Consider the following 18,078-nt stretch of genomic DNA (forward strand, 5'->3'; position numbering starts at 1 on the left):
AGTATGTGGCAACGCACTACACCAGTACATGATGGCCGACAAAATGAAATCGAAGGCACCGTTAAGAAGTTATCGCTTTTCACAAGCCAATTCATCCACGAATGAAGCTCATATTTATCGTATGGTCCTGTTATATGTACTAAAGGGATGACATATGATTTTAGTTTTACAGCAGGACATTTCTCTAGAACTGTCGCAGTTCCACCATGAGCTGCTTTTCCATCGCGCTCATGTGGTAAGAAAGTTTAATAGTCTTCAGGTTTCTTTGCTGTAATTTCGAAGGGGAAGCGCAGGAAAGAGGAGGCCCACTGACACATTTCATTAAGAGTTGAGGTTCCTCTATGACAAAAAGTTAGGCAAGTACTCGTGCAGTCTTCATTTTTTACATATATTTAATACGCATAAAGACGCACAAAGATACAACACTAAAGTACATTACGTAAGAGCCGCCATGGTTCTGAAACTTACATTTATAGCATCCTCAGAAAAAAACGTCTATATCAAAAACACCAAGAAACAAGACAAAACATTGTTTCCTTCAATTTTGCTCCGCACTGACGCGTAAGTACGTCAGAGCGACGCCTGTTTCTTCAACCCATATCGCATTTGAAGTGTTTTTTGGGCCCTAAGGTTTCTCTAAACCTTCAAAGGGTTAGTCAGCATAGTTACCCCCCAAAAAATGTTGCAAAATTTTTCCATTAGTGAATAAATGATAATCGTCTAAGCAAACGTATGGCATGTGCTCCTAAGCAGAAGTTGCAGATGACTTGCAGAACGAAGATGCTTGAGAAGCTGCTAGCCCCCGTATTCAAAAATGCGCGTTAACTGGAACGCTTTTTGTGTGTGCGCCTCCATGAGTGCGTGTCTTTTTTTTCTTCATTTTTTAGCGTTTTCCTCTGCCATCTTTCTAACCCCTATCCCCCATCCCCAGTGCAGGGTAGCAAACCGGAGGCTCATATCTGGTTAACCTCCCTGCCTTTCCTTTTCATTCCCTCTCTCTCTCTAACTTGATGCCCACGTTTTACATGATCTAGATGACGGCTGGCGCGAACGTGCCAAAGACCCTCATTGCTGTTCCTTCGACGCGTTCACATCAGGCGTCATTTTGATCAAGTTAAGCACGCGCTTCAAGTTGAGGCGCGTTTTGAATACTCGCGGGTGAGGGCCGCTTAACGAACACGGAAGAAAGAAATGTATCAGTTCCTCCCAGAAGCGAATCATTGAAAGTGACAGGAAGGCTTAGCGTGTGATGAAGGCGCTTTCAGAACGCCTGACACTAACAAGGCTCTTACTATGAGATTATAACGTTGTTAATGCTGGCGGTACTAACGACGCACTTTACCTTTTAACGATGAGGCGCGCCGCTAGCTGGGTTGCACTTGAAGGCGCGCGAGGAGAGAGAGAGAGAGAGAGAGAGAGAGATCAAAGACAGGAAAGGCAGGGAGATCAACCAGATGAGCACCCGGTTTACTACCCTTCACTGGGTGTTAGGGAAAGGGAAATAGAAAGAGGAAAGGAGGGAAAGAGTAAGGTGACACCGATGCAGAACCACCGGCATTTTTCAACGCTCTACCTCCTACCCCTCCCCACTCGTCATCGTTAAAAAAAAGCTGCAGATAGATTTTGCTTAACATTTACTATCCGTCAAGCTCGGAACAGTCTATGCACACAGTTGTTTTTCAGCAGCGCTAATGTGGCCCCCAAAAGCACTGACGCCACCCCCCCCCCCTCCAGCAGCGGAAAAACATAATGCTGCGCTAGCTCTGGTAGAGATGGTTGACAGGAGCGTGACGATGAGTCGCCCTTGGCTTCTTCGCTTTTGCAGCCACGCGCGCTGCACATCTCTGAGGTTATTATATAACCCTAGGCGTATGGGTGTCCATTTCATGCGAACACGCGAGGGCGCCGGTGGAACCAACGGTGCCGAGGTGAGGGTGCCGTGAGCGTATACTGTCGGAAGAAAATAAAAGGCGTAAGAAAATGGGAAATACAAAAACTGCCATATCAATTATACCGCAGACAGAGTGCCCACTAGTTTTGACAGAGCGAAGGACAATGACCGAAGGGGTTGGTCACGGAAACGAGGGCAACACACGCTGTGTGCCAACCGGAACATATTGTGACACTCTTACGTTCGTTTTGGGTTTATGCCTCAACAGGATGTGGGGCACTCGGGACGAGTGGGGAAGTAGAACACGACTTTCAGCTGGCTAAGAGAATTTCGATAGGCACTCAGGTGATATAGGCCGTTGCGACTCCCTTACAAAAATCGGTTTGACCTTTCAGTCACTCATGAGTCCCCTATCAGTCACCCCTGTCACCTATCTGTAGACTCGACCTTTCTGTAGACTAAGTCCGCAGAATGTCTGCAGACACCGTGCGGACTGCAAGTAGACTTGTCTGTAATATGCGTGCCCAGTGAGTGTGTGTGTAAATATGTATATGTATCTATATATACATACATATTCTGAACCATGACATATTTTATAATTGCGGTTGAATAGTTTTGACCTTTCAGTCACCCATGAGTCACCCACCAGTCACCTCCATGTAGAGCTAGTCTGCAGAATGTCTGCAGACACCGTGCGGACTGCAAGTAGACTTGTCTGTAATATGCGTGCCCAGTGAGTGTGTGTGTAAATATGTATATGTATCTATATATACATACATATTCTGAACCATGTCATATTTTATAATTACGGTTGAATAGTTTTGACCTTTCAGTCACCCATGAGTCACCCACCAGTCACCTCCACGTAGACCTAGTCTGCAGAATGTCTGCAGACACCGTGCGGACTGCAAGTAGACTTGTCTGTAATATGCATGCCCAGCGAGTGTGTGTGTTTGTGTAGATGTATATCTATATATAAACGCATATATATACATATTCTGAACCATGACACATTTTATAATTACGGTTCAATAGGTCTGACCTTTCAGTCACCCTTGAGTCACCCACCAGTCACCTCCACGTAGACCTAGTCTACAGATTGTCTGCATATTGTCTGCAGACACTGTGGACGGCAAGTAAGTAGACTTGTATGTAATATGCATGCCAAATATATATATATATATATATATATATATATATATATATATATATATATATATATATATATATATATATATATATTCTACATGACACATTTTATAAATAACAGTTAAATCGGCTTCACCTTTCAGCCACCCACGAATCACACAAGCACCCACACACACAAACACACACACACACACGTGTGCGCATCCTGAACCATGACACATTTTATCATTGCGCTCTGTTTTGCCATTTTAACATTTTGAAAACTTTGTCACTGATTGCTACAAGAACAGTCTGATAATGGCAGTTATATAAATCAATTATTTAATACTAATTGAAATAAGGTAATTATTAATTATAAAATAATAAAAATAAAATAAGACATTAAAATAGATAATTAATAATTAATAAGGTAATAAGGTAATACTGGCGTGTTACATAACGTACATTAAATGCAGCAGTTATACTATGGCTCGAACCGCAGCCTGAATTTAAGGACATATCTACCGCGCGACGCCGACACCATCCATCCGACCACCGACTGCGTGGTTGCTTTCGGCGCCGGCCCCCAGGAGGCGCTGGCCGCGAGCACCGGTAAAATTACGGGTGAGTATATTTTCCCGTCTGCACCTGGTCACCGACAAGTCACGGCGTGCACGCGTGCATGCCATGTGCACGCCGCATTGACGGCGACCGATGAGGTAGTGAACATGCCGTGCCGAGAGGAATTGTGGCGATTTTTGTGTGTATTAATGATCCAAAACCCCTGTGAGTGCATAACGTAGCTCTCAGTGTTTTCCGTGTGGTGTGCCGATGCCAATTATCGTAGTTATGACCCGGTCGCGCTTTCTTTGTTACCGGCTCATGAAAAGCCGATGGTACTCTCGCTGCGCTCGCATTCCATCACAGTGCGCGGAAGAATTTTTTGAAAGTTGTGCTATCACGTGCTGTAGTTCATCTGCAATTCTACGCTGTTGACGCTGGAGGCACCGTGCACCGACTGTCCTTCCTGCGGTACCTGCGCGATGCGGCAGCAGCTGTCACGGAGACTCGTTTACCGAGCACGCCTAGAAAGGTAAGTCCGGTGCGTGCGCGCATTCTTGTAGTCCGTGAAGTGGGCATTTCTGTACGAGTAACAAGGTGATTAGTAACGTGACAAAAATGATCGTGCTTTTCGAATGTTCGTTCTTGTCGCAGGGCGCATTTAGCGAAGTTTGATGAAAATTGCCCTAAATCGTGATGTTGCCAAAATCTATCGACTATTTGCTTTCTGCTGTGAAGTTTCCTTGCGCTGGGGACTGCTTGATTTGAATAGGCGCAAAAATTCAAGCAGGGAAAGTTACTATTTCTGTACGTAATTTTTCAGCGAGAAATCGTATAGCCATTTCTAGAGGTACGTCGATTTGTCGTCTTCACAGCTAACGGCTGCGCGAGATGGCACCCGATTGCTGTGTACGACGCATGGCCAGATTTTAGCTTGTATGCAAGTTCTTTTATTTATATAGTGTCTTCAGACAGCCTGTATTTCTTGCGTTGGGTGTCATGTGTTTTCGTGTATTTGTAAATGGTTCCGAGATTTCAACAACAGTATCTATCTTTAATGGAAAAAATTGTTTTCTCACCTGAAAAAGAGGGAGTCTGTTCTTTTTCAATGCATCGTCCTTTGCGGCAGGGCTTTGTTGCACCGCATAAATAAATTAGGTTTTCGAACGCTTATCATGTGTTAACGAGTTTTCTGGTTGTGCAATTCGCATTTGACTTGGTACAGACGTGCGTTTGTGTGAAGTTTTTATAGTAGATTCATGTTTGCTCCAGTTCCATTTACATGTTAACTGCCTGTGATGTAATAATCGGGTATTTGTGCAACCATGCAGCTTCATGTAGCTGTTTGTACGAGACTTTTCACAATGTCACAAGTTTACAGTTTCAGCAGGGTTAACTTTACAGTAAACTGAACATTTCTTCTTGTTTAGGGATGTCACGATTTTGTGAGCCAGAGGAATCTACATCACTTGGGAGCCTGCGGCACTTCTGCAGGCTGAACAGCGCGTCAAAGCATCTGATCTGCATGCTGCGACAAGGTGTGTGCAAGGCGGTCACTGCCACTCACATCAGATGTCGGTACTCACTACTTCATTCCTTGGAAGCGATATTCTTGGTCCCAACCAAGCAGCCCGGAAGAAATCGGAGACAAATAAAATGTGCAAAGAATACTATTGCGTCTGTTATTTTATTGCATGCATGCATGCCAGTTTCCCATAGTGGGGCTACAGAAATTCTATCTAATGTCTGCCTAAATGCTGTAATCCTGTGACCACAATCTCGACAGACTTTCTGCAGAAATGCTGTATCCTGCAGCTACACAGATTGAGCAGACTTTCTGCAGAAAGGGTGTACCAATTGGGCGCTGGGAGGTGACAGGGGGTGACAGAAAGTCTGTCACCTGTCTTCAGATATTCTGCATCCCGGGTGACTCGGGGTATGCAGAATTTCTGCAGAAAGGGTGTACCAATTGGGTGCTGGGAGGTGACAGGGGGTGACAGAAAGTCTGTCACCTGTCTTCAGATATTCTGCATCCCGGGTGACTCGGGGTATGCAGAATTTCTGCAGAAAGGGTGTACCAATTGGGTGCTAGGAGGTGACAGGGGGTGACAGAAAGTCTGTCACCTGTCTTCAGATATTCTGCATCCCGGGTGACTCGGGGTATGCAGAATTTCTGCAGCAAGTCTGCAATGATTTTTGTAAGGGCTAACTCTACCTGGCATCTCAAAAAACATATTTCGTGGGAGTAACAATTTAATAGAGCTTTGGAACAAAACAAAAATTAGGTTGATTAGAATGGCAAGCTCGACGGGTTAGTAACGTAGAATCTCGATAAAATTAACCTCAAGGGACCGGGTAAACATGCTTCAATTAACAGGAGTTTTGGTCACTGAGAACAGAGGTGGCAGCATTATATGTAATGCGGCCTCCTAACACTGTTAGGTAAGTTTAACATAAAGAAGTTATGTAGCAGCTGCACGCTATCTGAAAAGTAATTCGCAGCATTGCCGAACCAGCAGGTTGTACACAGGCAATATCCTTGTGCAGCCGAATACAGGTCGAGACGTTACTGCATGATTATTGGTGTCATTAGAGAGCTTTAATTAACTATAAGTGGTACATGATCCGTAACAACGATACGTGATACGTCAGACTCTCTTCCCATGCACGTCGTATACTGCGAAATACTGTGGCTGTCACGCTGACAACCGCGATTACGTGGCAACAAGGCAGCATCCACACAGCCCAGTTGGCCCGTATCGATCCCAAATCGCGCTTGTTACATGCCTACCACCCTGACAGCGGGAAATATAAGTGATATAAGCCACTGATTAGTCTCATGTCACGTTGAAGGCAAAGTATTATATGTGTTTTGTCGTGATTATTGAGATCGTCTGTTTGTTTTAAAGATGCTAGGCCTACAGACGTGGCGCCGATCAGCAAAATGGGCGTGATTCTCTCTCGGCAGATGGCGCAGGTATTGTATCACCGGTAAATCGTTAATAATGAGGAATGCTCTAAAGGTATAATTATTCACTGCATCAATAAAGTATTACTTCGCTCTAGTACGGGATGACGGTGGCGAACAATCGCCAACTACAGACGCCGAATAGACGATGCGGGTCGGGTGAACATATAGGGATGCATTCACCTCTGCTGTTGGCTAAGGAGGTGGCAAAGAACTGTTAAGAAAGGATGTAGATGAGGTGCAGCCCCACTGTCACATTCGTGTAAATGAGGCTTATGGTTACACCGACAGGAAATTTGTACCCATCAATGCATCAGGGGCTCACATGTTCATAGGACAGTGAGTAGACACTCAGAAGACGACGCAGCAAGGATGAACACATCTTAAGGGACTTTGTTTCTTTCTTTCCTGTGGGTTGTGCTCCTGTATTCCTGTCCTATTGGCTGTAACATTGAACCTTTGACATTGCTGTAATGCGTCCTGTGTCGGGCGTGTTTGAAGGCTACTGAATTGACTACCCTTCGCTTGTTTTGGTTTCGAGGAGGCGCCAGAGGTGTATTAAAGCAAAGAAACATCGCTTATTGTAGCAGTCGCTGACACAATAACAGGTGGCCATGCCGTCGGAGTCCAAGGTATCTAGTGGCCCTCAGTAGGACATCCATAATTTTGGTTGTTCTATTTTGGTTATCCATGGGGCGAGCGGAGTGGTCACGATACTGTCCAGGTCTATGCATGGTATGCCTTAACATTCCATAAAAAATTTGGTTGTTTGAGTCTATTCCATCGTTTTTTGATAATGGCTTTCTTTATTGAATACAGGCACAGGTAGCGGAAAATATACTTTTGGTCGTGCCTCTTTCTCGAAACATCCTGGACTTGATTGTGTGATTCCGTTTGCGAAAAGTTGGGCTGCGAATAACAAACGCTTTTCTGCATTACCCATATACAGAAACAGCCATTTCAAAGGCTGTTGTTTGGTTTAAGTGGCCGTTCTGTTCAAGCTGTTTCCCTTTAGTGAGATTTTACTTTATTTGATGACAATTTTTAGAGCGCGATGTACGAAGACTAAAGGTAATTAGAAACACAGCCTGAGGCCCTGTCATTTCTACAACACGACGAGGTGTTCACGTTCTTTACCGGCTTGACAGTTTAAGAAATGCTGTCCAAAAAAAAAATTGTTGGTTTTTCAGCACTCGTTTAAATTTCTATCGTAATAGCCTTTCAAGATGCAGCACATGACTGAAGTAATAACTTGAAAAAATTTACAGCGGAATAAATCTGTACGCCACTACCAGACATTCAAGTGGACTCAATAGTAATAAAATAAGGGATTCGCATATTACACAGCGCAAGATCGATAATATTTCGCCATTCGGGAAAGTTAACGCGAATCAAAAACTGACGAAGAGTAATAAATTACATACACGCATATGATTACGCCGCCTAAGTGCGCTTTAGCAATAGTGGAATCCGGCTCTACCAAAGAGCATTTTAACTATAGCTCGCTGAACTTTCGCGAGTGCGTGGGTTGTTCTGCATTCTGAAATTGGTTCCGACGTCGAAAGCAACTACTCAGAGAAATTAACTTTTCCTCTGGGGCGTTTCGGGCAGGCGAAACGTGAGGAATAATATACGTTTGCCTTTTTGCTGGAAATTATTACACGAAGAACCACTCTAACTACTTAAAAACACACGCAAAACTGGCGGTGCCGGAGTTTCAGGTCACACACTTTCGTGACAGCTGCAATTGGGCTTTCAGAGTTAATGTAGTTCTAGCGGTGTGGACAACATTCACGAAGAAAAACAAAAGTATCGCATAGCGTCGCGTGGTCCCTCACAAAGTTTCTTGCCGAAGAGCATTGGCAAAGCGTTGAGTTTCTTCTCGTTCGGGAAACTTTCCACTTCAATGATATAAAGCGAGAATTAGAGCCGGCGGATCTACTCACTCGATGGTCAGTTAAATAACAAAAGCTTAGAAGCAGCGAAAAGCGAAAGAAAGCAAGAGAGCATAAAATAAGGCTGTCTTCACACGTAGATTTCAGCGTATTAGGACGATACGAACTAACAGACAATTTTCTTATTCTGTGTGCCATTCCCGTTGTACATGGAAATGCCCACTATACGTTCCAAAGGGCACTTCTAACATATGCTTTTAATAAAAAGCCTAAGTGAATAAAAAAATATGGCTGACTCTGTGTTGGAAATTCATGGTAACCGAATGTTTTATTCACGTTTGTGCAAACACTAAAGCCAATATAATGCAAACGTAACAATGATATTGATATAACAAGCTCAAAACAGACACAGAACACAAGAAAAAGTGAAAAAGGCAAGTGTTGGCATCGAACTAGCGTTTTATTGCAAAAGCATGAATTTATAACCTCGCACCCATGATCACAACAACACATATTTGTGCAAGTTATCAGGAATACTACAAATCTTCAAGAAAAACAGCAAAGCCTAAGCCGGCGTTCCACATGCGGATGACTCTAAGTGAGCAAATTCTTTATCACGTGCACGAGGCTATGTGTTCATTCTTCTTCTGTGTAATAAAGCCTCAGTTGGAAATCGGCACAGGTTGTTGTCACTTCTCGTTTTGCGTGTTTGCTTTTGCTCTGATTATGTCAATATGGCATGCTAACTAGGCCGGTCTCACACCTTGCTTTTCTAAGAATGACGACGAAAACGCTTGCACAAGGTGATGCACGCTAACTGAAAATTTATGCAAATGTAACGCAAATGACTCAAATACAGCCCAATGTTCCTTCAAGCGCGACGCAACAATGCAAGTCTGAGACAACGACCCCATTATTTCTTCTTCGCTTCTATGTAGCCAGCTTCATCAGTTTTGTGTCGCCGATTTCTTTTCGCTTCTCTGAAGATCGACCAATGCACACTGCATGGTTTGATGCCGCTTTGTACGCTTTTCTCTTCACACTCGGCTGGCTTCGCTGCGAGCTCCTCTCTTGCGTGGCCGATTTCTTCTATATTCTGTTGCTAGCTTGTTTACTTCTTGCCTCTCGCTCAGCTTCTGATTGCGGGCATATGCCACAATGCCACGTACCCTTTCAGACACATTGGCCGGAAATGGGCTCATAAGCAACGTAACATGACCAGTGGCACACACCTAGTGACCCAATATGTAAGAAATGACCACAGTTATTTGAAACTGGAAGGAGAGACAACGATGGAAGTGAGGGCAACACGAAAATTAAGCAATTGGACCAGAGCTGAGGTTCTCGCGCAGAGGTACCCCTTTGTGACCAACTGGCACAAGGCAGGCGACCTCTGCTCAATACTTTCCAGTCGCTAAATGAGAATGGCTCGCATCTAATGCAGCATTTTAATGATTCAGTTCATATCCTTTATTTGGCCAGCCTCAACCCCTTTGTAGGCCTCCAAAAGGATGCGCGGTTCTTTATAACCCCATTTCGCACCTTCAACGAAATCAACTCTGTATGTGTATCAGGTGACGCGGTCTTTCTTTGGTCCATTGCTGTCACTGTAATGGTGCTACAAAGAAATGACAAGGGCTCTTTCGTCTGTACGAACTCCTCGGTTCTCCAGACTTGTAGCTGAAAACGATAATAAATGCATGCGTAAAATGCGGCATGTGGCCTGACCTTTTCTTTTTATCAAATGAACGTCGCGAACATTTCATATTTCCTGTAATGTGAAAATGAGAAATGTTCAATATGGCATTCGTTTTCCTAAAATATTCGTATTCAATTCGAATCAGGAATTTCCCTATTCGCACACTTCCACCAGTTAGTTGTGAATATTTAAGTGTCTGCTAATTCAGGGTGGAAGGAGATTTATATAGAATATCTTACTGGAACAGGCAATTCTTAAGCGTAGGATTAAATTTAAAAAAAGAAACAATGACTTTATAACAATTTTCCGCGCGTATCGATGGATTTTGGTGGGTCTGCAGCGTTCTTTTTCACATTTGTGAAAAGAAGACCACGCGCTCAGTACAGGCATTACCTCTCTGCCTTTAATGGTAGGACTTTCGTGTCTCGGAAGAATGCCTGCTGCACAGAGTGTGCACAAATGGACGTATATTCAACGTCTGTGCATTTCCTCAAGTTGTTGCCTGAAAGTTTCGCATTTCGCGTTTCAACCTCGCTTTCAACGAAATTAACGTTCACGTTAAGGAAAGTTTTATGCAAAATGTCCAGTTTTCTCCCATTGGCTCCGCTAAAACATAATAGTCCAACTTCCTTCCTTGGCCCTCGTTTGGATGTACGAATAATTGCTGCGTGCGGCTGAAGGGGCAAATGAGTCCTAGCTGCAGCACCTCAAACAAAGGTCAGCGTTGTTTCACATAGCATCGTACTCTACAATGCTCACATATTCTACAATGCACGCAGCTTGGCAGCACGACCTTGGCCCGAGTGCTCCTGAATACTTAACGTCTTTTTCCGGTCTCTCGTATTTAGCCTCATAGAAGGGGTACTTCTTGTAACCATGACATTTCGGAACGACTTGTTCGCAGCGTTGCCTCGAGGACAGAGATGCTGATTTACTACTCGTCACCTTGTTTGCAGGGTACTGCATACTAGGTCAACAAGCCACGGTAAATCATGCACCGCGATGAATCATGCAGCAGCAGCAGCAGCAACAGCCAAAGCACTTCGAGGTAAGAAATATGCTTCTCCTGCCAACTTCTCCATGCTCCCACATTGCACTTGCGGAAGGCCCAAGCAGTGCCGTGGTAACAAGGTTTCTTCGCAGGGTGTGCCAAAGCGGTCCTACATTCTGCTAGTAATGAATAGTATACGATACACGTGTTGCAAATTATACGACATAACCAACATAACCAGCAAAATCATAGCAGAACTGAACTTGTTCTGCTTTTCACACTGACTTGTAATTCCAGCTAAACTAACTTATAGACTAGTTGCCCTGTGGGCCACAAGTAAGAAGTTTTACTTCACTAATGTTAATGAAGCCTACGCTGAAGATGAGAATGGGCGCAATGAACTCTAAAAAGCTTAATATGCTGAGTTCATGTTCAAACTTTTGGTCTTGCGAGTACAACGTCCGAGTCTTTTCTTCCGTACGTTTCATTGTCTTTGTTTCTATCTTGAATACGGTAGTTGCTTCGCACCAACGTCGGTGAGGCAAAGATTTGAGTCGATTCTCGTATACATTGTAAAAGCAGGTTAAATCAAAGAGGGCGAAAGGACAACTGAAGACCTGCATCACAGTAGCTGAATGCATAATTTTCACGCTGGATCGGCTCACTTGCTGATAGTGGCTGAGCCACCCAACTACAGCGTCACCGGGTTTTCCCGTGAAGGTCCGCGGCTCCTTGTAGTGGAAAAGAGGTGCCCTCTCGGACGGTTGCTAGGTATCTCCATTCGAGTTCATTTCCATCACTTCAAAACTTGTCCAGCGAATATCACCCAGCACAGCTTCATTATTAGTCTTCCCGTAAACACCTATTGCCAGCGTCCCATTGACGTTTGGTCTGCAGCTGCATCTAAGCCGCACGCTTGCATGGATCTCCATTGTCCTGGCAGGCCCATCCCTTTCGAATCTAATAACTGAAGAGCAGAGTTTTGCCTCTGAGGGAAGAATAAAGTCTTTAGAACAACGGGAGACCTTATTATTAAGCTCCGATCCAGAGATTCAACTGAAGACCGTCCGACTGGCCGAAACCTCCGCTAGGGTCCAAGGACTCCTGGCCGTCGTCTCGGTGGGAAGGCTTAAAGCCTTCCCTACATCTGCTGGACAAATAAAGTTTTACATTCCAAAAATCCATATTGTAGAGAAGTCACCGTTAGAGCAGTATCGGCGAAATCGATCATTCTGAGTTCACCAACCGGTCGGTCCGTCGACTCACCCTCGTACGATTTAACTGGCATACGGCGAGCGGGGACGATTTTATCGCCCTTGGACTTTACACAGAACCTCACGGCGACGACGGAAGAAGTACACATGGAGTGTCCATATATTTTCTATCGCAATAAAAACATTAGGCATTGGAATACAATGAAGCTAGTAAACGAGGCATCACAAATTATTGATCTCTGGTTTGAAATGCGCGTTAAAGAAAGCCACTCTGCCCATTCTAGTGAACATTTTAGCGCAACGGAGCACAAAGGACACGATGGCGTCGACCATACAAGAAATCTTTGTAGGGAGTTTTTCATACTGCTCTACAATTTACAGTCCCTCTACAAGTGAAGCAGGCGTTTCCCTTACGCACTCCCCTTACGTGGGCCGATCCCATAGACAGTGCAATGCCTGGCCGACTCGCGGCGAAAGTGTAGTTCGCCATACACGGCTTTGCTGGTCATTCTTTTTTCACGTCGCTCGTCTGGTTAGTCCAGAGGTGGTTGTCATTCGCATACATACTGATATTTAGCCCCTCTATATTTCTCACAGCATCGGGGAGGCCCCTCATAGCCACGTTGAAGAGGAACAGAGAGAAAACCAAGCACTGCGGCGTTCCCCTGCTCCCTGACTTCGATGTGGGAGATTCAATGTCTTGGAATGTCATGCAGGGTGATATCAAGCTCTACCGTTGGTGAACGCTCAGAATGCTTGATTTCGCGGGCACTGCTCTATCGGTGACTTCTTTACAATAAAGTAAAACTCTGCTCTTCAGTTATTAGATCGTTCCTCTTGATGTCTGTTCCACCGCTGTCAAAATACATTTTAAAACCGTCAATTTTGCCCGCGACAGTATAAGAACAACATCTGTAAAAAAAATTGCTGTCAACTCATGGCTTATGTAATGAGTGCGAATGAGGTCTTTAAGAAAGCAAAATGAAAAATGAAAGCGCTGAGCGCATGGTAAAGGATCTCCGCTGGTCAAAATTAACCCGCTGTCCACCACCACCATGTCTCTCTTAGCTCATTGTTTTTCCTTTCAATGTTAACCTTATCCATCGCTCAAATCAACCTCGTTAAAGAAATGTGCTCTTACATAGCGGCAGTATAGTAAGGTGGTGTATAGAGAGGAGGGTGAGAGTACATGAATCTCCGGCACGGCGAAAGCTAGTCTGTTTCATTTTTGTAGCTTCACAAGAGACTTTGTCCTACTTGACCCTTTGGCGCCATCTCAGCGATATGGTGGATATGTCCCGATCTGTAAAACACTAAATGAGCTGTTCCAACTGATAAAACACGACGTTTTTTTTTTTGCACACGAAAACAATTCGTGCGTTTTTCTCCGGTCTCTGAAAAACGATACGTGGCAGTAAGGAGAATGACGACAGTTCCACACAGATGGAGTGAAGTTTAGTTTTCTTATACGAATGTAGCGTCACGCACGTCACTTACAGTGACGTAATGTGAATTTTTGCAAATGATCCACTGCAGGAGGGTGATATTCCTGCATTCAAAATCTGACGTCGCCACTATGATCAGAACACCGAGTCGATCCCGTTATAAAGATGTCGAATTTAGGGCAACATTTTTTTTGCAAAATTTAATGTTTATTTTTAATATAAATGAAGACCAGCGCCAAGAACTTCCCAGCCGGTGCTGGGCAACGTAATTATGAACGAGCGCTACAAGGAGAATTTCAAGTAACCGTTGTAGTAGTTCCGGGTTTTTTTCCCCCTTTCATTCAAGAAGAAATGAAAAAGCTGATTAGGGCCCACGAACAGACCTCTCAAACCCTGGCAGTCCAGAGGGCTCGCGACAGGGCCGTCAGTTCCACCTGATGGTCCCCGAGTTGGCCTAGCCAGGTGGCGTGGCGTTTGCTTACGGCTATAGTGGACAAAATAAAGTTGTTTCACTCACTCACTCACTCACTCTACTGACTTTCATACGTCTTCGAGTCGCGCGAAAATTGTTTTTCCTTTAACCGATACAGCGTCAAATCCAGTACGTTCGCTTAAGTTTTAGTAGTAAAGCATGACGCACTAAATTTAAATTTATTCGCAATATGTGACACTTGGTTAAAACGATGACCACTATAGTAAGGTTTGACTTTAGTGAAACTTCATTCGAGAAAGAATATGACGTTGAAAAATAATTTAGCCCTTGGATACACAAGCTTCACTTCATTTGTCATCTTGCGAAAGGCCTTGTTAAAATTTACTTAGACACGTGCATTGCACTTCTAAGCGCTCGCTTTCTGAGGTGAAGGGTCTCCACTGTAGTCAGACAAACGTAAGAGCCAACCAGCAGTTTCTTCGATGACAAGGTCTTGATTCGTTTTCTTAATTGCCGAGAAAGCAAGAGCTACAATGGCCTCGGCACTTTCCTGAACTCTGCTGTCGTAACATTTTCAACGTTAATTGCTGCATGGAAGCTACCAATAATGAGCTTTCGGGATGGCGTCACCTTTCGCGCTAGCTTCGGTCAGCCATTTGAGAACACGCACTAACGAAGACTGTCTAAGACGGTGACTTTGATGACCCATCGCGTGCTTGAAGAAGGTTGTTAATGAGCTCGAAAGAATACTCTGTGCTCACATGCAGGTTAACGCTGTTTGCGCAAGATGTCCACTCTTGCCTCTTCGCTCATGCCGTCGGTACTCTTCAGATAGCATGTACGAAACGAACGGCATTTCCTCGGCAAAGTACAACTTCTGCAGACATTCTACGTACTTTATTTATATACATATTTTCTTATTCGTAAATGATAAAGAGTGGCGCAGCATCTAGGAAATTCTAAGCACTGCTCTTCAATATTGGGCTGGGGTCATGGCTTGAAGTAAGATTTGCGTAACCCATATTCAACTATGAACATTTCATCTGGCATGCATGGAATTGTATCCGGAACACAGGAAGGTTCAGTCGTTCTTATTACAAATTACGGCCGTTTGTGTCAATCAATGCAAATCTGGTTCAAATGTCTAGGATCATTTCAGCGGTATGCTAGGAAACATCGACTAAATGCCAATGCTATTACTATTGCGCCATCTTGCACAGAAAGAAAAAAAAACTGCAATGAGAAAGTCTTCTGTTAGGCATAAAAATGTCAAAATACAAGGCTACGTAACCATACACTGAAGGAAAGCATTTATATAAATTGTCCATGTTGTGCTTGTACCTGTATAGCAATCACAGTTGTGTGAAATTTTGCTATGGTTCAGCCGCATTTCACGTTCCACTGATATGGGCTATGCAGGTACGGCATTTTGGTGAGATATTTTTGTCTCTGCACGATTGCTTTACACAGCACCTGCCACTTGCCACAAGCGGTGCCCTATAAGAACGCTTACATCCGAAGTAATGCCAGTTTTACAATAGAACTTTCAATCCTCATTGAACTCGATGTGCGTTGAGCATAATCTGAGTGGACTGAGGCATACTGTGTCGTACGCGGATAAAAAGGCTGTTACACATATCTCAGGCAATACACTGAAAAGCCAATTACAGTTTCCGGGTAACCCTACTCGTTTGTACAAAAGGCAATGCCAATCACATTGTGAATTTCGAGTAATTTACTAACTGGGCGTACGCTATGGTTATAACCAAATATCCTTAAAACAAGTGCGTTGCCTAGTAATAGAAGTATATATATATATATATATATATATATATATATATATATATATATATATATATATATATATATATATATATATATTCTCGGTACACGGTATTCTCGGTATATATGTACTCGGTACAAACAAAATGACAGCATTTTTGCTGCACCTAAATAAGCGAAGTGAATATGACTGCACGTTTTATTGTTGATGGCAGCCTACATTTCTCTTCTACCTTCATACCAGCGTCAATGACACGTGGAATGAAATCACGCCAACTTAGCGCAGGAGTTCTTTTGTGGTTGACACTTTTGCAATTTGTTCGATACTTCCGTGTAGAGATACAGCGATAGCGACACACACGACACGATTTCCGTAGTTGAAAAAGCAAAGTTTTTTTTTTCATTTTTCATATATCCTCGATGATTACGTTGAGGGGCGTTATTAGTAAACCGAGGACGAACAACAAGCTCGCTACCTAAACAATCAGTCCATTCAGATCTTACGAATGGCCTGTAATGTGGACTACATTCGTTAGAGCTGCTTAAATTGCAAAATGAGTTTTTGTTTTGCTGTTGTCGCTATATTTCGGAGAAAATGAATGAAAGTTACAGTGCGATCAGACAACAATGTAAGCAAGAAAGGACGCTGGACGAGAAACGAAAATGGGATTAAACACTCCAGCCTTCCTAGAAAAAAAGAAAACGAGACCAATATTCGTGAGAATCGCCTAGAATGGCACATTCTAAGTGTCAACACAGCGCCTCATTTCGTACTCTTTTGGGCAAGCCCAGAAAAGTATGCAAAGTATGCAAAACTAACTCGCCCACATCAAGCTTCTGCTGCTAGAAAAGAAGTTCACGAACGCAATCACCCTCGTTGCTTAAAGCTTGACATGATAATTTTTTTCATTAGGGAGCAAAGGAGGCATGCCTTTCAGACAGTTTTGATTTTGCGTTCCACCGTCGTATCCAAGGCCTCGGCAAGCGCTGATAGAAAAAGCTTGTAGGTCACTGCTTGTGCCGGACTAGTATAAGGTTGTGCCACTGTATATCCGGAGAAGAATGCAGATAACGAATAAACGTCTTTTTTTTCCTATGCTTTTACGCTGCAATATCCGAACGGTGAAGTCGCGCGGACGAGGCACGATGGGAGTTGGTTACTGCAAACGAGGTTGTCGAACTTTGCCGGCATGTAATGAACTGGCTGCTGACACGTGAGGTAGTCGGACCAATGCAGAGCACCTACACAGGAAGTTGTCACGTAGAAGATGTAATTGGGAGGGAGGTGAGCAAAGTAAACGCAAGGTTTAACAATGGAGGGTGGAGAAAAAGGCACGACCCCCGCACTTCACCGTCCTCTATAGAGCTGGCACGGCACCCGCTTCTCCGCGGATTTGAAGTTCACATTGTTCTGTCAATGTTTGCGCACGGAGCTAACATAGGCACGAATAGAATGTCGCATTTATGTGCTCTGTAGGACACTCATCACACGCGAAGGAAATATACCGGGGAAAAGGAAGTGTCGTATGTATTGTTTCAGAAAGATCCCATCGATGTGCAAATTTCCGGCTGGCGAATGAAGAAAAATGAAGATGAGAACCTATAGAAACAAAGGCTGACGAGAAATTGACTTTGTTATGTTTATCCCATAGGTAAGCAGGTAAAATTTAAGAAACAATAAACAGACAGCAGGCTTCGGCGATTCCTTCGGCTTTGAACTCTATTATTGTGGCATTAGCACTCCCACATTGCCAAGACCAGCATCCTATATTTGCTTGCATGTCTTTGATTCAGAGCAAACTCCGCCTACCGCCAGGGTTACCGCGAGCGGGAGCAACACTTCTGTGCCGCCTGTGGCTCGGCGTGGCATTCACGAACTCCTATTCATTCCGCATTGGAATGGCCGACAGCCCTACTTGTGACACCCGCGGCTGCGAGGAGATGACTAAGCACCTCCTTTGTGACTGTCCCCGTTACAAAGCGCCAATAAAGTGCTCGTGACCGCGCTTGAAAAACTGGACAGTCACCCCTTTTCAGAGGAAAAAGCTCTAAGACACTGGTCCAGACGGGC

At 44.0% G+C, this 18,078-nt stretch overlaps 1 protein-coding gene across 2 annotated transcripts in view; it reads right to left on the reverse strand.

Annotated features, from left to right (window-relative positions):
- Positions 1–18,078, reverse strand: part of LOC135917129 (uncharacterized) — a 677,883-nt gene that overhangs the window by 53,080 nt on the left and 606,725 nt on the right. The window contains exon 6 of one of the 2 annotated variants that reach the window (XM_070524067.1): positions 1,868–1,950. The exons of the other annotated variant lie outside the window; for it this stretch is intronic. Coding sequence (XP_070380168.1) covers positions 1,885–1,950 — 66 coding nt within the window. The 3' untranslated portion in view covers positions 1,868–1,884. Of the gene's footprint in view, positions 1–1,867; positions 1,951–18,078 lie in introns of those variants that run through there. 2 annotated transcript variants of the gene reach the window in all.

This window comes from Dermacentor albipictus, chromosome 8 (assembly GCF_038994185.2).
Source record: "Dermacentor albipictus isolate Rhodes 1998 colony chromosome 8, USDA_Dalb.pri_finalv2, whole genome shotgun sequence".
Lineage (NCBI taxonomy): Eukaryota > Metazoa > Arthropoda > Arachnida > Ixodida > Ixodidae > Dermacentor > Dermacentor albipictus.